Source organism: Haemorhous mexicanus, chromosome 5, assembly GCF_027477595.1.
Source record: "Haemorhous mexicanus isolate bHaeMex1 chromosome 5, bHaeMex1.pri, whole genome shotgun sequence".
Classification (NCBI taxonomy): Eukaryota; Metazoa; Chordata; class Aves; order Passeriformes; family Fringillidae; genus Haemorhous; species Haemorhous mexicanus.
The window spans coordinates 5068237-5093567 of NC_082345.1; the positions used below are offsets into that span (position 1 = coordinate 5068237).

Here is a 25331-nt window from a genome sequence, read left to right on the forward strand (position 1 = left end):
AAGATCCAAACCTACTTCGAACTGGGGGTCGTCTTCCTGTTCGCGAGGTCTGCGTGCTCGTCGCATAATCGCCAGGGGTGGGAGGGACCGCTGGAGATCATCCGTGCCAACAGCCCTGCCAAGGCAGAGTCACCTGGAGCAGGTCCGGGTGGGTTCAGGATGTCTCCGGAGAGGGAGACAGCACTGCCTCCCTGAGCAGCTGTCCCAGGGCTCTGCCACTCTGGGTGTAAAGAATTCTTCCTCGTGTTGATGTGGAACTCTCAGTGCTCGTCTCTGGCTTCGAGTAAATGCCGTGAGCATTAAAAACTGACATCAGCAGCGCTCTGCAGCTGCCGAACAAAAAGCATTATAGGTGTATGCTCTGCCTTTCCGGCTGTGGGGCTGCTCTAAATGGATCCACTTCACAGGGGACTCTGCAAACCTGTTACTCATTCCTGAGGCTCACCCCCTTTCAGCTGTCTCACAGGTTTTACTCCAGGTTTCGCTCTGTTTTCACACTGCAGCACGGCCACAGCCACTTTCACCTGTTCTCTGCCATGGATTTCACCTAATGGTCTCACACAGAGCTGTAACTCAGCTGAGTGGCCAGCTCAGGGAGTTTTCCAGCAAAGCTGAGCCCTTTGCTGGGTTTTGACCAACAGCTGTGAGCACGGTGGTTTCCTGTGGTTTTGTGGTGGTTAATGTCTAATTGGTGGCCAATCTGAGCCTGCAGATAATGAGATTTCTGTTGGTGAGCCTTCTGCCCTGCACTGATGACACCTACAGGTTTTCATCACCCCTTGGGTTTTAAACGTTTTGTGCCACCACGATTTAATAGTAACAGCAGTGCCTGCAGTTATGACAGTTGTGTGCAAGTTAAGGAAAAATATTTATATATACACGTGTAACTGAAAAAAAACCCCGTTCTTTTTTCTTTAGGCATTATTTTACTGAATCTTAGACTGATGTACTTGGGCTGAGCACGCTGTGATTTATAATGCTGCAACACAAACACAGTGCTCAGCTGGCATTGCAGTGTAATTTCCTGACAACCGTGGTAGAACACATTTGCGCAATCGACAAGCAAATGTGTGGAACGTTACTTGTTATCATCCCATTAGCTTCATGGCTTATGTATATACTAATTACACTGTATTTAAGCTGAGGGCATTAATTTTCTGTTGCATGTGCTTGGTGAGAAGGAATCCAGTGGAGAAAATGTTAAGCGTGTGGTTGCACGAGTCACGCGTTGGACATCGTGACATGGCAGAATTTCCGGGGTGACAGCAGCACAGACAGCGGTTGGATTTCCTAAGCTGCTGTTTAGTGGGGCAGGCTGTGGCTGTCCAGACCATTCTGCAGCCCCTTAAACAGGGACAAGAGCCCCTGAATGGCAGCAGGGCCACCCATGGGAAATAAGGGGCTGCAGGAAGCTGTCCTTAATTTTCAGCCCCTGCTGGTAGGAGGGAGCAATGTCAAAGGAGCTTTGATACCATTTACAATATTGAACAAATCTGGACATTGTTTAGAAATTTATTAGCAATTTTAAAATAACATCATTCCTTAGATAAAAATGCAATCTTACAGGAATATACATTTGTCCCACACAGAGATGACCCTATAGCTCACTGAGGGCCATTCACTCTAACTTTCCTCTGTTGATTTTAAAACGTGCGAGAGGGCAAGACGGACTCTGGCACTGATGACAGGCTTACATGACGGTTACAAACTGTACAGCAGTATTTACAAAAGCATTTCTGTGGGTTCATGAAAACTAGATATAAAAGTGTGGAAGGAGGTAAAGAATTGAGACAGGGAAGGGCTTGGGTGGAGGTGCAAGGGAGGGCAGGGAAGGTGGGCAGGGAGTGTAGGGAAGAGTATGAGAGGAGGTTTATATCTGGACTGATTTATACTTGAGAGAGGTCATTTTACAGCTCTGGGCAATTCAAATGAAGGCAAAACACTTATATTTATCAACATTTATAGCTGATGATCAGAGCAGGAAATGGTGCTCCAGGGCCTGAACTTAAGAGGTGCTGAGGAACCCCATCTTCCCTGAAGTCACTGGGAGACACTGGTATGCAGTACCTGCTGGGCCACACCCAAACCATGCACGGACAGTACCCCCCAGACCTTAAACCCTTTGGATCCTGCAGTGCTCAGTCCTTGGTGCTGATGTGAATTCAGACTGAGTGAGAGATCAGCTCCTAAATTACACTTTCACTCCTGAAACTGGACTAGATTCCAACCACTTCTTGCCAGAATTCACCCAAAGTGACTCATTCCTTGCTCTATCAAGCGGCAATTGTTTGGAGGGAGATTCATCATTCAGAATTGATTTTTAAGGCAGTTTTATAAGTATCTCCCCTTTTTTTTTGTGTGTGATGCAGCAATGTTTGTCAGAGATATTTACAATGTCACTCTTCCTCCTCCAAAATCTTCCCACATTCAAACTGTTAAGACTAAATAAGCTTGAAACAATCATTTCTATGAGCAATCATAAAGTTGATGATGCTTAGATAGTATTGGCTGCCAGTCTACCTAGGTGCTTGAGATGGGAACAGACTGACTTAGGATGCTTAAAATACTGAAAGCATTTCAGCATAATTGGGAAAGAGCTAACAGAAAAACACAGGTATTTAATCACCTGAATGATGATGCCAGCAAATGGGGTCTGAGTTTGTGATTCTGTCTCAAATAGGAAAAAACTTTGGAAAGGGGCTGTTGGAACGCTGGCAGAAAATCTGTGTTTGAGTGGAGTGACGCCTGCTCTTGCCTGGGCCTGTCCCAGCTCCCCTGGGCCTGGGATGCAGCCTCTAATCCTGGCCTAAGGAAAGGACCAGTCAGAGTGCTGCCAACTTCAGGTCGAAGGAGTGGAGGCAGAGTGCCTGACATGGGGTAGAAAAACAACAGCATGGGAGTGTGGAGACAAGCTCCTGATCCTGCCTAACTAAGCCCTTGGTAATGCTACTGAAGATTCCCTCATTACATCAGTCATTGGTGCTGCTCCTCTCAATTAGCCCTTTAGAAAGGGACTTGATTAAGTTGCCTAATTGTCCCCTGCCACATGAGATCTCTGCCGTCCTCTGGGGCTCTGTGACACCAGCCCTGCCTGGCTAGAGCTGTGCCTTTCCCCACCAGCTGTGGCAGACCTGGCAGAGGATTCTGTAGGGTATCTCAAATGACAGTGGACACTCATGTTTAGGCAACTGAGTCGAGCCCTGTGCCCCTAAAGAAGGCCTGGTTTTTATGCTCAAGTGTTATGTTCCCCATAAGGGGGAGGAGAAGAATGGAGGATTTAACTAGAACACTAAAGTTTGTATCAGAAGAGGGTTTTTTTTTTCATTCCAGTGTGATGCTACTGAGTTTTCTGAAAGCAATTGGAGCCCAATCTGTCTTCAGAACAGGACGTATCTCCTGCTGTGCTTCTGCCCTCACCCACCCAACCTCAGGGAGCTGTAGCAGCAAGGCCAGAGTGGTTTCAGCTTTCCAGAAACAAAGCAGGAACAGAGATAAAAGCTCCACGGACTGAGATCCCATTGGAAACTTTCTGGATCCCTGGGCTTGCTCACCCAGAATAAAACTTTAAAAGTTTCACAGCATTCAAAAGAAGAAAAAAAGAAACCCTGTGCAGCTATTGAGAATTGTATTTCTTAGACTCCTTTGAAGAAGAAAATAAATGGAGGAAAGATATAATTAAATTTTTCAGGGCCCAATTCTGTTTTCCACATCCTTTGCATCAATACAACCTCCTTGACCTCTAATGCCCTCCAGCCTCATGTTAGCAAGATGGGAATCGAGGCTTCTAAAGGCCTGGAATGTTTTCTTTATATGCACTACAGTTTTCATTATGAGAACTGGCAAAATCTCACTGCTACCAGAAACCTCTGACTGGATTCTGGTTCAATATTGTTGTGCTCCAAATTCCCCATTCAGTGTTGCTCTCCCCCGCAGTGCCCCTGCTGTGGGGACAGTCACAGCAGGACCATGGATGTATCTCAGGATACTCAGTTCTGTCTCAGTAGGGCTGCTTCACTTCAGCTCCCTGGACCAGTGGGTTGGGGTTTCTCATCTACTCACACAAAGCAAGGCCTCCAACTCCACCTGTGACACAGGTGACCAACCCCACGGGCTCGGGGTGCTGCCACCTCGTCTGGTTGTGTCTGTGTGCAAACGCGCATACATTTCATACAGCAATCTGAAACTCAGGCAGAAAAGACACAGGAGCCTGGCTGAGACCCATACAACTGTTATATTGGCGTCAGTCTAAAGAAAGCAATGATACATTGCTTTGGAAATTATCAAGAAATGTAAAAAATGCATTTGCCCTTTTTTTTGTTGTTGTTGTCGTCGTAGTCACTGGGGCAGGGTTGTGAGTCAGAAAACAAAGCAGAAATAGATGCGGTTCTGTACATGGCGCCTCTCTGGTTGTCCCTCCGTGCTGGGGTGGCGTGGGCAGGGCAAGAAAACAGGCGAGACCCCTGCAGTAGCAGCAGCATCTACACACCATCATCGTCCACATGTCCAGCTGAAGAGGCAGATGATGCACAAAAGGTCTGTGGACAACGAAACTCCAGCTCTGGATCATGAGTTCCACTTGCTTTCCCATCACGTCAGCCACACAGAAATAGGGAAGAAAAAAAGAAATGCACCCGATGTGGCTGACCCAGTACTGTCTGGACTAATGAGCAGGAGTGATACAGGGAGGAGGTTTGTTGTTTTATAAGAAATGTCTTTAGTCTGCAGTGTCCTCTTGTGAGTCAGAGATGCTCAGAGGCAAACAGCAGATCATTTTCCCCATTCTTTCCTTCCACGCCACTTCTCAGCCATCGGTTCCTTCAAAGCTTCCATCCACAGCACAGGGATTGTACCCACCATCCACTCCCATACACAGGGAAACACTCCAGGAACTAAACCTGCCCCCTCCTTCCCACTGTCCCCCAGCCTCTGCCTCACTTGCAGGAGGCAGCAGCTCTTTGCTCAGGCCTGTCACAATGTGCACATTTGGAAGTACCTCAAATGAAAAAAATAGAAAAAAAAGCCACCCTCCCCAGAAAGAGAAGTTTGGACAGCTGGCACCAGCAATTACTAAATTTAACACCTACCCCTCAAACTGCAGAAGTCATTTGCCTTCTCTGCTAGCCACACATTTTCCACTCTGCAGCACCTATGGGGTCTTCCAGGAGAGAGTGGGGTTTCCCCTGGCCATAGGCTCTGACCCCGAGGGAGCAACATCTTTCACCAAGAATGCCTGGGGCACAGTCCTTCCTGTCATTTTCCTTCCCATCAAGAAAAATCCTAAAAGACGGGCTGTCAAGCATCCAAAATGTTCATTGTCACCACTAATTTAGGTAAGCACTGTTTTTCAGGAGTGAAGAACCCCTGTGTTCCATTGGGAGGGTCAGATGGACTTTGCAGTGAAAGAAAATGAGTTAAGGAGCCCTTGCACTGCATTTTCAGGAGCAACCAGGCACGGGCATTCTTCCCTTTCAAGTCCCTTTGGAGCACATCAGCAGCAGCAAACTCACAGGGAGACACACGTGTGTGCCCATCTCTGTACAGGCATCAGGGATGAAAGGATGAGACTGACCCACACCAGCTGGTCACTTTCTCCAGGGAAGCCTTGAATGATGACTTTGATGACAGATGCTTGTACAAATGGATTCATATTTCTCTAGTATTTGGTTTTTTCCAAGGTATCTTGAGCTGATACTGGCCAGTTCAAAAAGTACAGACAAAAATACTTTGCTATTTCTCCTTTATGCCCCAGAGAATCAAGAAGAAAAACAAGAACGTCACAAAAATAATGTAATCAATGTATGCAGTGAAGGGTGTTCTTGGACATCTGCAGAAGCTCAAGATTTGAATCAAAGTTTAGCTCTGAGTCAGATCACACCTCAGAACCAATCTGCAAGTTTGTGAATCATCCTGAGGAGGGAAAAAAACCCAGCAGTAGTCTAGACAAAAACCAGTTGCATAAAATCTAACAATACCTGCCTGTTTTTTCAGCCTCTCTCAGGGTTAGGGCCAACCATCAGTGTGAGAGTTTCACACTTAGCAGTCAGGAATTGTGGCTGGGACATGCTGTGCTGCCAGATGTTGTGTGACTTTGTACCCTCCACTAAAGTCTGGGAAGAGGATTGAGACCATGCATAGGAACACCAAAAAGTCACTTAGCACCTGCATCTTGACCAGCCTGCAGCAATTCTCCTAATAAAGATCCACAGCTCTCTCCCTCTGTTTTCAGCCCAGACCAGGGTTAGATAACTTTACTTTGCCAACTGTTCTGATTCTTGCATTTCTTATCCCAGGATCCTGCTAAAATTGATCAGGGTTCAGCTGCTTAAAAAAGTAATTTTGAAGCCAGATTTTTTTTCTGCCCCGCTCCTTAAATTGCTGGTGCCAGCTGAAGGTATAGGATGGATCTGCCAAATGGGCTTTGGGGGTCTTGTCACCCTTGAGTGGAACAAGACCTTTAGAGGAACTCAGCAAAAGGAAAGAAAACAAAGCCTGAATAAAATGTCCCAGTCTTGGGAAGAAAGATTCTCTACCGATAAAGTCATCGTGCAAGTTAAAAGGGAGTGAGGAAGAAGGAAAATGAACACAAGATATGCAAAATCAGTAACGTTCAACCTGTCAGTGGATTGCAGAATAGTTACTTACACCAGGTACACTTTGTTCATTGTACAAATTAAAAAAGGAAAAAAAAATAAAGTAGTACCCTTTCCCCAACCACACGTAAAAAAGCACTTAAAAGTTCAAAGGTAAAGCTTGGCACATTCCAAATACGAAATGACTCACTTGACATGCAGCAAAATATACAAGAAGTGATTCTTTTTTTTTCTTTTTTTTTTTAAACAAACTTAATTCAATTCATTATCTTTGCTTGGCACAATTGCAATTCATTTTAAAAAAATATTTGAAAAATACTGAAACTGACCTGAATTCAAGTATAACGGTTTCTTCAACAGAAACATTATCAATGCAATAAAACATCACACGGAATATATTGAAGCGTAACGTCTTCTGGTTTGTTTTTCTTTTTTTGTTTCCCCCCCACCCCCGTAAATTTTTTCTTTTTCTATACAGTTTTAATGCCGACACAACTTACAATTTTATTTTAAAATTAATATTATTGCATTGTTTTTGCATATCTTGTGGAACAGAAAATGCAAAGTTACTGATTCCCTTTTCGAAAGCAGAGACAGTGGTTTGTTTTTGCATTCGAATGGCCCCAGATACAGATCTCCTGCAGCTCAAACCAGGACATGGAGAACTGCTCTTACACACACACACACACACACACACACACATACACACATGCACACACACTCGCTCCTATTGCTCCCACACTCACAGATACACTTAGCACTAAAAAGAACCCAAATCAATCACTCAAATGTGCAAGACTATATCAAGTGCATTGCCTACTATCTTTAAATTATAAAACAACAACAACAAAAGGTTTCAGTTGCTAGTAAATAAAATTACAAATCCTCGGTGTACATAATGGTTGGTAAAACTCATCTATCATTATACTTCTACCAAATTCCAATGGAGAAACCACCCCCGCCCCAGTTTAAATAATACAACATGATCAAACCAATTTAACATCTGCAAAGGTGAAAATAAACCAAAACAAAAAAGGTAGGTGATTACAAAACGCTGTAAACACTCCCTTCTCCCTCAAAATAATAATAATAATAATAATAATAATAAAATAGTCAAAATAAAAACTGCAACATGCTTTCAAGAAAATACCAAACTGCGAAACAAGAACTCTACACAGGCCCAGCGGCCTCTCAGCCCCGCCGCCATGCCTGCTCTCCCATTGGCTGGCACAGTTGGTGCACTAGCTCTGATTGGCCAGCAGGAAACCACCTAAACTCGGATTGGCTGGCGAGAGACCGCCCGAGCTCTGATTGGCCGGCAGGGGCCGCTGCCGGAGTCTCGGCAGGGCTGGGCCGCGCCTCGGGCTTCTCCTGCTTCCTCCTCCCCGTGGCCGTGTGGGAATCCACAGCAGAAGTCTTCCTCTCCTTCCGAATCAAAGGGCCTTGGCTTTATGGAGACGGTGAGGCTCATACAGAACATGTGCAAAATGATTTTTACAAGCAAGGTTGAAAGACACCCGTTTGGCGCAGGGTCCTTTTGGCTAGGGCGATCCACAGGAAGCTGAGGTTCCCCTTCGTGCTCCGGAGGCAGCTGTCGTTCCTTGTGCAGGGACTGAAAAAAAGAGGGAACTGGCTCTCCTCCTCTTCTTCTCCTCCTCCTCACTCTTCCCTCATGGACACGTGCTGGGGTTATATCCACTCCTGAAAAGCTTTCTTACACCACCCAACTCTGCGACTCGTCCCAACAGAAATGAATGAAGAACGCTGTTCCGGTTACTCCAGGTCACGAGAACAGTGAGGCACTTCTGAAACAAACCCATTAGGAACATTGAAACAAATAAAAAACCAGCATCGCTTCCAGCCCTGGCAACTACAGGCTGCTGATATAAATCCTGCTGTCCTTGAGCTCCTCCTGACTTATCCTACAATCCGGGTTCTGCACCTCTTCCTCTTCCTCTCCTGCACTGTCCTGCCCTGGGTCCCTGCAGTTAGCAAAAGGCAAGAGGTTGCCATTGGGGCTCTGCTTGCTGTTACCATTGAGAATGTTGTCTGCTGCATTTTCCATCTCTTCTATCGTCATGTCGCAGGCGTCTGCGAGCTCCTGGGTTGTGACCTCAATGAACTTTGGATCTTGAGCAAACTGCATCAGTCCTTCCGAAATCAAGACCTTCAAAAGCAGGTGGGGAACCAGAACACAAAGACACGCGTTAGTACCCTGCAGCACCAACCCTGCCACACCTCCAACACAACCCTCTTCACTGCCGTGTTTCCTCCTCCCATTCATGCTTCTAAATCTAGGAGAAGGGCTCTCCTACTCCTGGCATTGCGGGCAGCAGCGGATCTGCTGCCCTGCTCTTCCAGGGCCATGCTTCTAGCCGGCCGTGCCACAGCATCCTCGGCGCCCGTGCGTTCTTACCGCTTCCACCAGGCTGCTGGCGCTGCCGTGGAACTGCCGGCTGCTCCCTGCGGTGGGGCTGGGCACGGTCAGGGACACGGGCCGGGCTCTCCTGGGGCTGCCGCCGCTCTCCGGGTACCGGGAGCCGCAATGCACGGACGGCAAGCTGCTGTTGAGCTTCTCCGAGGAGTCCGCCCCTTCGAGCCGCAGCGTTGGGATGCTCTGTTGCGGCCAGCCCCGGTTGCAGGGCGTGGCCGGGGGCGTAGCACACAGCCGAGAGAACATGGTGGGGGAATGGCTTCTCTGGAGCAGGGGACTCAGGCCGGCCACTGCTAGTGCCTGCGGACACAGGAGGGACAGCGTGAGTGACGGCTTGCAGGGCTGGAACAAGGATATCGGAGATATCTGCCTCCGACGAGGGGGAGAGAATGATGCATCTGACTCCATCTCATCAGAAGGCTAATGAATTACTTTATTATACTATGTTATTCTATAGTATATTGCACTCTATTACATTACATCTAAAATGAATCTGCCAAGCACTCAACTCTGCACACAACTGCACTCCACTGCCCTCATCTTGTGACTGTCATGACAATCAGCCGACAGTCCTGACACACACACACCTGGCCCTGATAGGACAAGGAAACAAAACACCATCACTGTGGGTAAATAATCTCCATATTGCATTCTACTTTGGCACAACACAGGCACAGCAAATAAGATAAGAATTGCTTTTCCTTTCTCTGAGGTTCAGATTTTCTCTGTGAAGAGAAAAGTGGCTACACAAGGGGGTGCTGGAGAAACCATCCGAGAAAGGCCTGGAGAATCTCGAGGCTTGTGAACACAGCTGCCAGCTCCTTGAAGGGTTTGGATGTGTGCTGCAAACTCATTTTGCAAGCTTTCCTTTAAATGATGTGCCCTGTGCTACTGCCAAGCACTGGATTGGAAATTTTCAGAACCGCAGCTCTTTAGCCTGGGAGCCACAGCACTGCCTGGAGGGGTGCAGCCCCATTGTCACAGCACTGCCTGGAGGGGTGCAGCCCCATTGTCACAGCACTGCCTGGAGGGGTGCAGCCCCATTGTCACAGCACTGCCTGGAGGGGTGCAGCCCCATTGTCACAGCACTGCCAGGAGGGATGCAGCTCCATTGTCACAGCACTGCCAAGAGGGATGCAGTCCCATTCCCCCTGGTTCTGCCAGAAATACCACCTCTTCTCCAGTGAGGGAGACAGCAACTCATTTTCCCACCACTGACACCACACACAGCACAGGCTTTTATTGCCAGTTGCTGTTTGAAGTGTCTGAACAGATACCAGTTATGAATTTTAGTTGTGTGTGCAGTTGGCAATAGCTTGAAATCCACCACTGGATTTTAAGGCATCTGCTGTTGGTGGGAGGATCAATATCTGATGATTATACTTTCAGCCATCCAGTCCTTCCTGTAATGATATACACAACCTCTGAGTCATTCAGCCTCCTCTTAAAATGAATTCCTCTTGTTGCCCGGGGCTGATCTGGTGCCTTATTGATGGTGACTGCTTCCTTGTTCTATAAGCAAGACTGTCAGAGTCATGAACTCATCTCACAGAGCTCATGGCTGAGCAATGAAATAAATGCATAGAAGCTACAAAAGTGTGTGGACTGTGTTGTGTTCAGGTTGGAGCAAGGCTCTGTGTTTAGTCTAAACTAACTGTGCAGAAAGGCACTAGAAAGCCTCCCTGCTCTTCAATGCCTGCCTGAAAACACTGCCTCAAAGACATGACTTACACAAGACTTAAACTTGCCCTTTGGTGATGCTCCTTCCCTCCACTGACCACAGTGGGACTGAACTGACTAATTTAAATTAGACAGCTCAATTAAAGCTATCTAATGTTCAGTGAAGCTCAGTCCATCTGCCACTGAAATCCTTGGGAACTGATAATTATGTTGTGCTGGTGACTTCAGTGTCAGAATAAAAGATTTTTTTCATTCTGAAAAAAAGAATTCATTCTTAGTCACCTGCAAGTTCACCAAGGTTTTCTCAGTAATTAGATGTCAGACTCCTATCAAATTTCAATGAGGAAGAAAGCCCTTAAAACTTCTGAATAAGTCATATCCTGCAGGCTATGATGGCCTCAGCACATCCCTTAAACTGCCAGGACTTCAAGGAGAGACCTGGATCTGTCAGGCAGGACAACAGAACCAATATTTCAGCTTGTTGACAGACGCACAAAATATTTTATCAAAAATGTAAGGTTCTGAGAAAGCTGAAGGAAGCTGTGTATGATTGCTTTGAGCTTCAGCTGAACACATTTACATATCATAATGTACAGGTAGTCCATGAGAACACCTCTTCAAGCCTTCACAGCAACAGAATCCATTAGGTTTAGCAGAGGCAACCTTTCCATTCTGTGGTCTTATTTTAGGCCCTGTTGTTGGTTAACATTTTTATAAACAGGAACATTGCTGAGTGTTGTCAGCTGGCAGCCAGATGCCTCTTTCAGGGTAGCCCTTCAGTCTGGCTGGGTGACACTTTTGTGGGCAGAGCCCCGTCTCCCTCAGGTTTTGGGCTGCATGGTAGGATGGGGAAGGGTGAAGAGGTTAGGAGGGAGGTGATTCTGTCAGCTGTATGTGTTGAGAGGGCTGGAAGGCCTGTGTTCCCTCTGCCTGGCCTGCCATGGGAGGGCAGGAGGGCTGCTGCTGCTGTGGTGAGCATGGGAATCAGTTTCCTGACCAACCCTACCTGCTCCAGCACGTTTTCTGGTTGTCCCTGCCACAGCTGTAACTCTCTGCAGACCACTGCTTTCTGGAGCTCAAGAATTAAAGGGTAACTCTCTGGAAGTGGAGGTGAGGAAAGCCAGGGAGCCTCAAGCCCACCCCTCTCTCACTCTTCCCATTCTTGCTGTGTGACATTTTCTGCCCTTGTGGCAGCCTAAAGAAGCAGCAAGGCCATTCTACCCTGCCTGGGGGGATTGCACAGAGCAGGATGCCACACCTGCAAGGCTGGCACTGCCATCTGCACCTGTTTCTTTTATGGGTGACAAAAAGAGGCATCATCAAACCAGAAGACACAGCTCTCCTTTGGAGCCTTGACAGCTGGCTAATCATCCAGGTAGTGTTTAGGCATACATTTGCCAGGCTGCTGAACACAGTTACAAAGGGCTTAAGAAGCTGATTGATGACATGTAATCAGTTTGTGTTTTAAAATTGTCAATTACACTTACTGGTTACCTTTAATTAATATTTGACTGCGCACATTTTATTCATGTGCATACTGCCATCAAAGCCAGGGTAATTGCACTGCAGCATGCAATTTGGGTAGTTATTTTCATCTTTTTGCTAGAATTTTATTTTATTCATTCACAGTCATCCATACAAGGATGACTGTGGCTGACTCCAAGGTAAATATTCCTGCAACAATCTGGGAATGATAAAAATCCTGATTGCTAGAACCTGGGCCTTTGGTATGGGTAAGAATCTATCCCAAATGGTTTTTAAACAGTGGGTTGGGATGCTCTGGGGGGCACTGCAGGTGGCAGGGACCACATCTGGTTGTTAACACTCACCTGATGATGGACCAGATGCAAAGGCAGGACTGTCTTCTGTGAGACATCCACACCCTGGTTTTTCTGTCTTTTCAAACACTCTAAGTGAAAAGATGCTCTTCGACCTGAAACAGCAACACACACAACGTGTCCATCACTCATAACACACTACAGGAAACCTGTTTGCAGTTTCTTTTAGTGCAGTCCCACTGGACACACAAAAAAGACACACATGCTTTAGGCTCTTCCCCTCAACACTGTGCCCTTTCCAAAGCAAATGTAGTTACAGAAAGCACTCAAACATCACAAACCCATCAACTCCACCTTCCAAGCAAGCTGCAAGGTGGGATTGCTGCAAGGTGGGATTGCTGCAAGGTGGATTCTGAGCATTTTTCTCATTTAAAACACGAGCAGCTGATTTCTCTCCCAGGCAGTGGCAGTGCTCTCAGACCTCTGTGGCTGAGGCAGACCTCAGCAGGATGTGACAGCTGAGACTCTGGTGCTGGGCAGGCAGGGACATTGTGCTGCTTAGATGACACTGGCACCCTGCTTGCATGTGATCTGTGTCCCACAGCTGCCAGACACACCACACTTTGTGAGACTGTGTCTCTAGCGAGGTCAAGTGCAACTGAATCCATCAATGGGGAATTTACTGGTGAATGGAAGGTGACTTAGACAGAATTGAAGCACTTTTGGAATTTGGAGAGAAGGGAAGAGAGAAAAAAAACATTTTAGAGGGAGCTGCTGAAACAGTCACAGTTGTTTACTTGCTATAAAAACTTTAATTATATATTACATAATTAAAGTTTTATATATTTTTTCTATATTTAATATAATTAAACTTTACTTCTCTAAATATGAGAAAGGTACTCCCAATGAGGAATTTCAAACAACTGAAAAGTATGTTTATGATCAGGTGCTTTACTTCTGAAAAATGGCAAATAAATCCTGTATTAAAGATTCAATACATGGCACATTAAAATAGTTTGTGCTCTTGTTCATTTTGTTGACATTTTTCTAAAGAAGGAAAGAAAATTACAATTCTGAAAATAGTCAGTATCTATAATATTGGATTGCGGAGAAAAAGCCCTCTGAAGGTTGTAGAAAATATGTTATAACCCAGAGAATGAATGTTACAATGTAGGATAAAAGAATTTCCTCTTTCCAGAGAAAAAACCCCAACTACTAAAATGAGTATGACATCAGTATATAAATAGTCATTAGAATGTAGTTAGTGAAGCATTGTATCAAGGGCTGACAATAGATATAGAAGTTGTCATTGCCTAATATTTTAAGATTTGAAATAAAGTAAATGTTGTTAGAACAGTGAAGCATCCTGAAGGATTTCAGTGAAGACTCAATAGCCTCACTTTAAACATGACACTACCTAGTCTGTCACTGTTATTCTGTAAAAATGTATTTTATACACACAATTCTTTTTAGTTTCTCCCTTCAATGCCCTTTTCCACCACACCAATACTCAGAAAAAGGCTGAAAAATGCTATACCTAAGAGTTCATTTTGTCACAGACTCTTGATACTTTCATAAAACCTTGTGATGCATGGGTTTCATCTCCAAGTGAAGCACTTGAAAATCTCCAGGTCCAATTAGAGCAGAAGGCAAATGCATGTTGTATTAACTTAATCTGACATTCAGTGTGCTCCTGGCAGCAGACAAAGGAGACAATCTCTCATTTCTCCTTGCTGAATACATACAGAGCAGAACACTGTAGGCTCAAGGCTCACCTATTCAGTGACTCCCTGGTGATTGTTTGGAGAGCCTACAGCTCTCAAATAAACTGCCCTAATTCACAGGCAGGCTTGATCAAACAGATCCCAGGGACTGTCCAAACAGCCACAGGTTCATCTGCAGAGTGGCTGTGAAGCCAGCAGAGCCATGTGTGCCTGATCAGCATTGTCTGCACGCCCTGGGATTCCTGCTCTCGTGGGCTGCATGCAGCAAACAGCAACACCCGTGCCCACCCAGGCTGGGATTCCATCAGGGAGATGTGGGAACTCCATCAAGGTGGAGGAAGCACAGCCCAGCCCTGCTGGGAGGTTACCTAGAGCTGAGGAGCACAGGAACCCCTTCTTTGGAGAGTGCCGGGTGTCCTCTCCTTTGCTGTGTTCTGGTGGAGTGAGTTGTCTGTTTTCATCATCTTGGTATGCAAGCCTGGGGAGGAGAGCAGAGCGATTTAGAAAAGCAGCTGATGTTGGGCAGAAAAAGCCCTCTTCCAGCAAGGAAGCCAGGAAGGTCATGCTAGCAAAGGCATGCAAGGCAAGCTAGCTTTAAACTAGTACTGGTCCAGGAGCAGTAACAAGAGACCATGAGGCAGAGAACTCTAAAAATGAGCTCTGGGAACATCAGGAGGTAGAAGATATCTCATTCAGAGAAAGAAAATCCTAGGTGAAAAATAACCTTCTTAATGTTACTTCTAAGGCTGAACTGCATTTTTAAAATAAATTATTTTCTCATATTTGAGTTGTCTAAAATTTTCTGACCTTCTCCCATAAATGGAAACTTCTGTAGAAAAAGGTCACCTCTTCCCACCTCTCCCCCTTAATTAAAGAACCACCCAAACACCTTGACTAAAGCTGCAAAGCTCACATTTCGGTAGAGAGCAGGCTTGGTTCACTACAGTACTCAATGTCTTCATTCAAATTTTCATCATAAGTCTCATCCTGAGACACTTCCTCTTGGCAAACAATTGCCAGCTGGCTGTCTCTGGAACTGGAGCTAATGAGCAAAAAAGACAAGTCAAGATATGGAGATGGTAAAGACAACCTGTTACAAAGACAAGAATGACAGGCTCCATCTGTCCCAGTTTATTATAATGCTGAAGAGCCTTCATAGGAAAATCAATGACTGAATAGAGCTACAGAGTTCACAAATACAAGGCAGCAATCTTTGTCTGTGTCCTTTTTCTTAAACTGTAAGTGTATTTTGTCCTTTGTGACTACCTGCACTCTATGAATGTGCACATCCCACTGACCACATTTCCATGATACACCTCACTGAACTCACAGTAAAGTCTGGGATGGGCTCTCAGGAATAAGCTTTTTCCCTTGTTGCAAAAGGCTTGGTTATGGATTTCAGAGAAGCCTCCTGGACATTCACAGTAACCTTCTCATCTCTGTGATGTGGGGCCTTTGCCTCCCAAATCCCTCAGTCTGCACCAGCTCTGCCCTCTGCCTCCTGGTCATGTTCTCATCCTTGCTGGCTTTTCCACCTTTTGTCCCTTTTTTAACTGCAGAGTGCTTCTACTGAATTCAGTGGGATCTGTTCAAAGCCTTAGGTGTGCCAGCCCTGAATTCCCTGCTTGCCACCTCTCTGTCCCCCTGTTTCACATTTCAGCACTCATATTTTACTTAATTTGGACTTTGCTTTTTCTGAGGAGTAGAGTAAAATCTGGAGGTACCTTGAATCTTTGAGGTATGGACATGGAGGTAGTGGAAACTTTTTCAGTTTCTTTCTAGCATTTGCAGAAGAGAGCAGGGTGGCTTTTTTTTTTTTTTTTCATCTTTTAGGGACTAGAGGGGCAACATTATCTTGTCATGTGGTTAAAGCAAAAACCATAGGGAGAAATGTGGGTATGCATTGTGTGAAAGAGCCTGTGGGGCAGTGCTGCAGTGACCCTCCTCTGAAATGGGAGGCAAGTAAAACTGCTAAGGTGCAGAGGTGGAAAAAGTCTGTACCTGGCATCTTCTCCTGTTCAACTGTCTGTGTTTAGCCAAAACCATACAGCATTTTTGCATGAACATGCCAGGGTGTACTTCACTGTGTTATGATCAGAGGATGTGTAGATGTGTGAGCCCAGCTAGAATTTCTAAAAACCCCAAATCTAGAAAATAGCAGAACATGGACTGCTACTTGCCCCCATTGGGGAGTATTTTCTGGAGCTGTCATAGTGCTCAGTATCTCTATTCCAGGCCTACTGACACCAAAAAGGAGTGGCCATATTCAGCATTAATGGGAATCTGGAGTTTGAACAGGATGAAGATAGTGGGTCTTACAGCCAGGCAGCATGAGGGGGGTATGGAGAACACCTACCGTGCCAGTGTCTCGTAGTAATGTGTCCTAATGCAAGGAACGTGCCCAGGGAAGCAAGGAGAGAAAAGAACACCCTGTTAGCAGTGTCACACCAGCACCAGTTCAGCAGGGAGGAGGGCAGAAGGGAACACATCTTGTGCAACTCCCTGTGGCCTCCCTCAGGAGGGCATGAAATAGAAAAACCACAGGACTCTTCACTTGGGCAATTCTGAACCCACTGAAGCTCCTCTGCCTTATTGTCCTATCCTGTCCTTTCTGAGGGCAGCATTTGGCCACCTTTTCACACTGTTCACTCTCTGCACTGAAAAAAAAGATCCATCTCTTTCCTGCTGTTTCTGAAAGTATTAAAAGAAATCCCCTACTGAGAAAAATTATATTCCTTTTGTGTTAGTCATCTGTGTGTGTGTAGAGAGCCTGAAAACTCTCCAGAGAAGGGGATTTTCTCTGCTTTGTTTCCAAAAACCTTGCCTCCCTCCTCCCAGAATGTCTTTGGTGACCTCTGCAGGGATGTGACCTGCTGAATGAAAACCCACTGACTTCAACAAAGCTCCCTATTGGGCTATTAAGACATGAAGAGCAGTCTCCTTCAGCTACCAGTTGATAAAACACCTCCCTGCAGTGAAGGAGGGATAAATAAGGTTCCCTTTGGATTTTACAAAGGTTTCTTCCTGATAAAGCCCAAAGAAATTGAGTGTCTTGGTCAGTAAGAGTGCTGGTGCTTTGCAGTGGCCAATTGGTGCATCTCTGTGGGCTTTGGCACGAGTGGAGAACCAGAGGGCTCAATCCAGGCTGCAGGCTGGGCAATGTCTGGGAGTGACTCTGGCTCAGCAGCAGTGCTCTGGTGTTTGCATGCACCTTCCAACACCTGCTCCCTTGGCTCCCTCTCTGCTGGGACACTTACCTTTTGGAGGGGAGCTTCCAGGGAGCCTCCTGCACACATATGGTGGGTGACAAGGGGGTCCCATGGCCCTCCACCGTGCTGACAGTGCTGGGGTAGCTGGGTGGGCTGGGGAAGCGACACAGGGCAGTGTTGTTGGCATTGTTGATGTTGGCATTGGAGCCTGAAGATGAGTAGCTGCTGGGAGTGAAGGTGGAGTCCACCAGCTTCTCGTGAGATGGAGACTCGGTATCGCCGTGGTTGTTGCCAGACTTGTTGATGTGCAAAGGTCTCTGGGTAGTGAATGTCTGGGGGAACCCACTCCTGCCATCACTTTGGTAGTAGCTCACATGGTTTCCAAACAAGCCTCCAGCTCTCTGTCAGAGAAACAGAAAGGATTTTTCCTTTGTGAGTGAGATGTGCAAGGGTCCTGCTGTTTTCCTGCTTAGACTGTTCTTGAGGAAATAAAAAATGAGAACCAAAGTGAGCATGGTGCTGGTGTTCTCTTTTCCAGAAAGCAGTGTGAGGACTTTTCTGTCACAGAGACTAGCTACACACAGGCTGGGATTTCAGAGGGCTGGCTGTATGTCTCCACACCTCCCACCAGTCCTGGGAGTCCAGGACGGGGTATGGATGCAAGAACCAGGCACCTGCTGTCTGGTTTTCCCAGTGCAGTTACAAAGGAACATTTAGGTATGAGGGGGAATTTGAGAAGAGCACTAAAATCTAGTAAGTACTTGGAGGAAGAAATGAAGAGAAATTTAATGAGCCAGTTATGTACTGTTTAGATGGGTAATGAAAGGGACTGACAGCATCTTTCTGTAAAGAAAGGAGGAAAATGCCAAAGGAGAGGAAAAGTTACCAAAGAAAACAATTCTAATAAACAAGAATGAAATAAGAAAGAAATGTTTTAGCTAAGTTGCTCCGAAAATTTTCTCCTTCCATAGGAGCTCTGTTGTGACTTTGTGTACTTTTTGGAAGGATGCTACCAGTGCCACTGAAAGGAGTGAACAAAACACTAAAGCTGCTGCTCTGCAGATTGCCAGATGGATGCACTGATCTGTTCTTTAATTTAGGTTTTATGAGGGAATCTTCCAGTGAGAAGTTTCCCTTGAGAGAAAGAGAGAAGAAATTGAGCTAAAACTGTGCAAAGACCTTAGGACCTTTCACTTAGGACCTAGGTCCACCACTGTTTTCTAGTAAGATTTACCAAACAAGGAGAGCCCAGTGAAAAACAGAATGAACAAAAGAGAATGTTGTTGCAGTGTGATTTCAGGGTTTACCCCAGAACCTCAGGTCCCTCCCTGAAGATTCCCTCCCAGGTGTGTCCATCACCTTTCCTTCCCCCTCCCTGACCCCTGCTGAGCACTGTGTGTCAGTCCTGGAATTCCAGAGGGGCGTTGAGTGATTGGCAGATTCAAAGGATGCCCTCTACCCCTGGGGGCATTGGGCCATCCAGGTGTCCTTTGTCCCTTGAGACCTCCCCTCCTGTACCTGGCTGGTGGCTCCCTACCCCTTCCCTGCCCCTCTCCCCGGGGTTAAAAGGAGCAGCACCCACACGGTTTGGGGAGTTCTGTTGGAGCTGTGGCTGGGTTCAGAGGCCTGTGGGCCAGAACAAAGCTCTGGACCCAAACCCTCCATCAGAACCAACTCCTTTCCTTCACCATCGCCTTAAAGCTTCTCTGCCAGAGGGAAACCCAAGGAGCAGACCCTGTCACTGGGGGAGGCTCCATCCCACCACCACCAGAGCTCCTGCATGCCTGGACCTGCCTCCAAAGCACTCTGAGCTCAGCCTCAGCTCCCAACCTTGTTCAGAACCTACCCGGAAGATATCATCTTCAGAGGCAGCAGAAACAGCTTCTTTCATGGCCTTGTCCAGCTCCTCTTCAGCTGTCAGGTCCCCAGAAATGGCTCGTCGGATCTCGGGCCCGATGTCGTGCAGTGTGCGCAGCCCAGCCTGCAAGACAGCAAACTGTAGAGCTTCATATCTCCGAGTGGGCACAGGAGAGACAGCAGCACTGCCATTCCTTCCTAAACACTGGGGAGCCCCTTCAGTCACCACAGCACCCCCAGCTCCTAGAGAAACACCAACAAACCCTGTTCCTTCATCTCCACCTCAGGGAGGGAGAAACTTTTGGCAATACAAACCAAGGAATGTTTGTTGCTAGTCCTTGGCTTCATCACAGCAGGACACAGACATAAATCCACTGGCTTGACTAAGCAGGTCTGCGTGCTTTCAACTCTGGGTTCTCAGATCCACAACCAGAAGCTGTAGAGCAGCCAAAGTTCCAGCTGAACCATGTACTCTGGTGCCTCAGAAAATCTCTTATTTTTAATCAGCAGTTTAAATATGGGTTTAATAACTAAGCTTCTTGCATTTGGACCTGCTAAGTCCTCAAACCCCTCACTGACTGGAGTCTGTTCCAAAGAGTCCATCCAGGGTGGTAAGCTGTGGGTGTACTGTGGCCTTGTTCTGTGTTTGTGCCCACATCACAGCAGTTTTCAGCTTGCTGAAACTCCAGAGCCACCCTTTTTCCTCAAAGTATCCTCGAGGGAAATAAATAGTGCTGCTTGTACATTCAACAGGGTTTTCTCTTTCTCTCACACAGCCTGGTAATCTGCTGAGTGAACATGTATCACAGTGGGGAACAAATCCCAGTCCTTACTGTCCATTGGATGGCCTTGGCACCCAGATATGCTTTTTGCTTTTTAAGTGATTTTGTCTCCTGGCAACATGCACTCAGAATGGGTCAAATGTACGTGGCAGTAAGCAAATGTCTGTAGGACACTTCATACCAGTTCAAAGGATTCCAAATGTCAAATATTACTGGCAGATTGATAAATTATGATTATGCCTCACTTGTGCCTTTCAGAGCTAAGGAATTATGAACCCATGGTACACAGGCATTTATCCAAAAGGATTGATGTGATAATTCAAGTGGTCTACAAACTCCTTTCCAGTAGCAACCCCCAGAATGGTTGAAGAGGGAAGTGGGGCCACCTGTCTCTACTGTACCACCCCTGTCCACTCGGGGCCCGCTTGTCACCTGTAAGGAGAGCGCGTTGCGCTGGGAGGGCTTCCCCACCAGCCCCTGCTCTTTGCGCTTCTTGAACTTCCTGAAATACTCCTGGATCAGGAAAGTGGCGTAGAACTTCCCCACGGTCACCTCGTCATCTGCAAAGGGGGAGGTGAAAAAATAAATTAAATAAGCAGCTGATTTATTGGTGTATTTGCTTCCCACCAGCCCCTGCTCTTTGCGCTTCTTGAACTTCCTGAAATACTCCTGGATCAGGAAAGTGGCGTAGAACTTCCCCACGGTCACCTCATCATCTGCAAAGGGGTGGGTGAAAAAATAAATTAAATAAGCAGCTGATTTATTGGTGTATTTGCTTCCCACCAGCCCCTGCTCTTTGCACTTCTTGAACTTCCTGAAATACTCCTGGATCAGGAAAGTGGCGTAGAACTTCCCCACGGTCACCTCATCATCTGCAAAGGGGGAGGTGAAAAAATAAATTAAATAAGCAGCTGATTTATTGGTGTATTTGCTCATGTATTGCAAAAACACTGGGCACTGCAGTTCATCTCTGCTTTTTATGGCATCAAGATGCAGGGCTGAAGGAAGGGGTTGCTGTGCAGCCAGAGCTTGCTGTGAGCAGTCAGGAGCAGAGGTGCAGGTGGCATTGGGGCAGACTGGCTCTGCTGGCACAGAAACCCTGCAGCAGGAGCACATCTAACCTTTGCAGTCTCTGGTGTTGGTTAACCACAAAGGATCTCGTTATAGCAGCAGCCTCCCAGTCTGGGTCAACACATGCTGCTGTCCTGTGACAGCCTGGGGTAAGACTTATTCACAGGCTGGCTTGCCAACAGCCTCTGACTGATCATCCAACCCAGGCTGCCCTGACCCTTCTCTGAACTGGAATTCTGCCCCTTTGTGCCTAACATGGGTGTGAGTGAACAGAAGACATCACCTCTCCCCTGAAATGCAGTCACAGCTGTGTTCCCACACAATAAAAACTGTCAGCCAGCCAAAATGTGCACTATGTTTTTCTCCAGGTAGCTCTCCTTTCTGCAAACCCACTGGAAATTTTAGAAGACATGGTCCACTGAGTTCAGAGCAGGCTGAGCAAGGCTCAGGACCTGGCTGCTGCTGTTGGCTGACTGCCAAGGGCTGTTTTGTGCCCATGGGGCCACCTGGAAAGTCAGTGAATGCCACCCTGGATGCCGATGCACCAACTCCTGTTTATGCACATTTCTTTTTTCCCCTGATTTCTCAGCAGCAAGAACAGCATATTCATGTTCATACAGAACAGACCTCAGCCTGATTAAATGCTGATAGCTTTGAGAAGAAAGCCTGTCCCTTCTATTCCACCTGATGATCATGAGGTGCAGGACAGGTCAGGTGGGGGAAAAAACCAGAGATATTCAGAGACAGGGACAAGATCCTGCACTCACCACCTGCAGGAGGCACCACCTGGTCCAGCAGCTTCATACTGGTACGCTTCCAGATTTTCTTAATTATTGCTCTCAGCTCTTCATTGGCTTGCTCCAGGTTACCTGCAGGGTGAAAATCATGAGAGACAGGAATTAAGCAGACCCTGCAGAGGAGCAATTTAATGTCTGGCATGGAAGTCTCAGGAGGTAAATATCAGAGTGTTTACAATAGTGGAAAGTTTTGGACCAAGAGATGCTCAGATCATTCCTAAAGCTCCCTCACAGCAAGAGGTCTTCTTTCTTCTTCCTAAATGTGCACAGTCATCTCTGGGTAGGGAGGTGACTTTCCTTCTAGATACCCATTTCCTTTCAAATGAGTCATCTTCAGTTTTATTTCTTGATTTATGTACATTCAAACCCCTCTCTTCTCTCTCTCTAGGTGTCTGAAACCAGTATCTTGTCCTCCTAAAGGTGTTTTTCCTGCAGTTTTTCTTATTTCTCCCCAGCACTAAGGCTCCTGAGGGTGTTTTACAGGCTCTGCATGGCAGTAGTTCTTGTAATAGGATGCAGTGAAGATAGGGAGATGGAATAACTTGCTGAGGATGCAACACATGGACAGCATCAAAGGCAGAAATCTGACCCAGCAGGGCTAATTCCAAACTCCTGCCCTGACCACTTTAAGATCCTGCTAAGACAAGAAAGAAAGAAAGCAGTTTGAGGCTTTAGATGGTTTCCCAGGAGTTCACTGGCAATGAGTCCAAGAGTTTGAGGCTCTCTCAGACAGACAAGAAAATGGAATCCTTTTTGGGTCTCTGTTTCATAAGACACAAGATGTCTTACAGGGATTGTGGGTGGCTTTTTCCTCAGGAGAGTCTCTTGCACTACAGTCAAATTCTGTTTAGCACAATTTTCAAGGCCTTAATGTAATTTTTTGTTTTGCCACTATTTTTTGGCTCAGCACTGTACAGCTGGCACTGTAAGGCAGAGTTCTGCTGGTCACTGCTTCCCCATGCCTGAAATGTACTGCAGCCATCCTGAGGCAGAGGTGTTTGCTGTGAATCACAGACCTACACTCTCTTTCAATGCATCTCATTAATACATGAAGCCAGATTTTGACTCAGGACCAATATCTTTCATTACAGCAGGTGACAGAGAGCAACAAAGAGGACAAGCTGAGCCCCAAATCTTGTCTGCTTTCCTCAAATATGCCTGCTGTCTATGCAAGCTATTAACAGTCCCTTTACTCCTCATCTCTCTTTACAACACCACTGTTACTACAATGTAATGTTAACTCCTGCTAATGGAAGCACAGGAGGAGTTTTTGTGAGATGAGACCCTTGAGTCCAAGCTCTTTTTTCTCCCTTGGACTGGAAGATCAGTGGCAACAGCAGTCAAGAAGTGGCTCAGCTCTGCAGACAGGGTACAAAAAGGAGGCTTCTTTGCCCTTCTCCTAATTGCTGTGTGAGCAGACATTGATCTAAAACTTTAAACTTTCAGACCACTGTGAAGAATGTGATCAGTAATTTGAGATGATACTACAGGAAGCACCAGCTCCCTAGGTAGTGGGAAACACTGTGCTTTCCCTAGCAGATATTATTCCTCCAAACCTCTTTACATAGCTTTTTGTCCCACGTGCTGCATATGAGTAATTTGGATCCTTTTAAACAAGTTGTCCCTCTTAGTTTATTCCAGCTCAGGACACCTTGGCATGAACAGCTTGGTATCCTTGCAGTCAGCAAGCTTCTCACCTTCTGTCTTGATCCTCAGTGCTGTTCTGACCAGTGCAAAGAGAGTGGCATTGAACATGACAGTCCCATCGCTGTTCAGTGGCATATTCATGGAGACCAGGCGCTGTGGGATGAAGAGGAGAAAGACAACAATCACTGCCACACATGGACTGAAGCATGCTCCTTCTCAAGTCCTCCTGATGCCCTCCAGACCTGCCATCCCTCTCATGTGAGTATCCATGGCCTGTGGATTAGTTACAAAATGAGAATGGCCTGTTATTTCTACCTCTCCTAATCTGTCTGGAGATGGGTGTTTGACAGTACAAGCAGAGTTCTTGGTACTTGAGAGCAGAATTTAGCACAGATGTGCTCTCTTCAGCAGATAAAAGGCTGATGGCCCTGAGTAGTGCACAACCCACCTGCTGCTGACCCTCCAGCCCTGGACTGGGTGGTTGGAGACCAGAGGAGCTGGTAAGGGGCACAGGGCATCCCAGGAGCTGTTCAGAAACACTGTTGCTGGCTCTGCCTGGTGGGCAGCGAGCTGGGATGTGCCCCGTTAGTGAGGCAGGGTCAGCTGGAAAATGCCACGGCAGGCGGTTTGGTGTAAAACAACTGGCCTGGTGCAAGGCAGCCCTGCCAAGCACGGAGGCTGGAATTAGATGGGCTTTAAGGTGCCTTTCAGGCCAAGCCATTCTGTATTCTCTGGCTGGTGCTCTGGTTTAGCTGCTGTGAGGCCAGGCTCCCAGAGCAGCAGTGTGCCTTACTTTGCAAGCCACCCGGTGAGGGCAGAGCTTCCCGAAGCCCAGCGGGGGCTGGATCCGCCGCAGCAGCGTCACCACGTCCAGGTGTTTGATCCGTCCCCTGCAGAAGAGAGCACAGTGAGGGCTGTGTGAGAGACAACTGCTCACTTGGAAAATATAAAAAGGTTTATTAAACCTTAACAAAAATACAACAAAGGACTACTACATAAGAAAAAAGCTGTAGCACTGGGAACTGCCCCTCATGCACACCACATGGCCAGTTCATCTTCAAGATGGAGCTCAGTCTTTTATACTACTGGGGGTTGCATCAGCCAGCCCTGGCCCCTCCCAAAGTCTGTCAGTCAGCTCTTCTTTGCCATTTATCATTGGAAACTGCTTTCTTGTAACTGGATTGGAGGTCAGGTGTTGCCATGCTGCTCCCCCTAAGCACCAAGCTTTTCCATTCCCAACTGCCCCATGCAAGGGACACATGTGCAGCCTTCTTTTTCCTGTCCTAGACAACCCAGGCTGTTTGATAGTCACACTACAAGGGGGAAAAGGGAGCTATGGGGAGACCAGAGGACATCTAAACTACAATAACATAACTACACATCACTAAAGCTTTTCTTAATATTCACACAATAGTTCTCTTTTAACTGTGAGAGCCACTCATCCCATTATCCATCTATAACAGGCTGCATCCTGACCAGGGCTGACCTGCTGGCCTGCCTGCAGAGTGCAGCTACAGCTAATGATGTCACTAAGGTCTCCCCAGCCTCATGCTGCTGCTCCCTGTAACCCAGGCATAGCTTAAAGTATTATTTCAGGCCTCTTGCATCTGGTGCCTTCTGCAGGATTTGCCCGGCACTCGTGTCACTGTCATATTTTCTGGAAAAATCTCCTTGCCCAGGATTTTCTCCTTGGAAGCTGAGAAGCCTCAGAGAAAAATGAAAACAATAATGATCTGATTCGCTTCTCCTGTTTTTTGCTGCT

General features: G+C 46.7%; 1 protein-coding gene across 1 annotated transcript in view; it reads right to left on the bottom strand.

Annotated features, from left to right (window-relative positions):
• Positions 1-1496: 1496 nt before the first annotated feature.
• The window catches only part of CACNA1C (calcium voltage-gated channel subunit alpha1 C), a 458875-nt gene continuing 435040 nt past the window's right edge, over positions 1497-25331 (bottom strand). Inside the window, exons 38-48 of the mRNA XM_059848110.1 lie at positions 24363-24459; positions 23620-23722; positions 21893-21994; positions 20487-20614; positions 19262-19396; positions 17464-17816; positions 15120-15248; positions 14575-14684; positions 12534-12637; positions 9007-9324; positions 1497-8757 (exon numbers count right to left, since the gene is read on the bottom strand). Of these exons, the coding sequence (XP_059704093.1) occupies positions 8461-8757; positions 9007-9324; positions 12534-12637; positions 14575-14684; positions 15120-15248; positions 17464-17816; positions 19262-19396; positions 20487-20614; positions 21893-21994; positions 23620-23722; positions 24363-24459 (1876 nt within the window). The 3' untranslated portion in view covers positions 1497-8460. The remainder of the gene's footprint in view (positions 8758-9006; positions 9325-12533; positions 12638-14574; positions 14685-15119; positions 15249-17463; positions 17817-19261; positions 19397-20486; positions 20615-21892; positions 21995-23619; positions 23723-24362; positions 24460-25331) is intronic.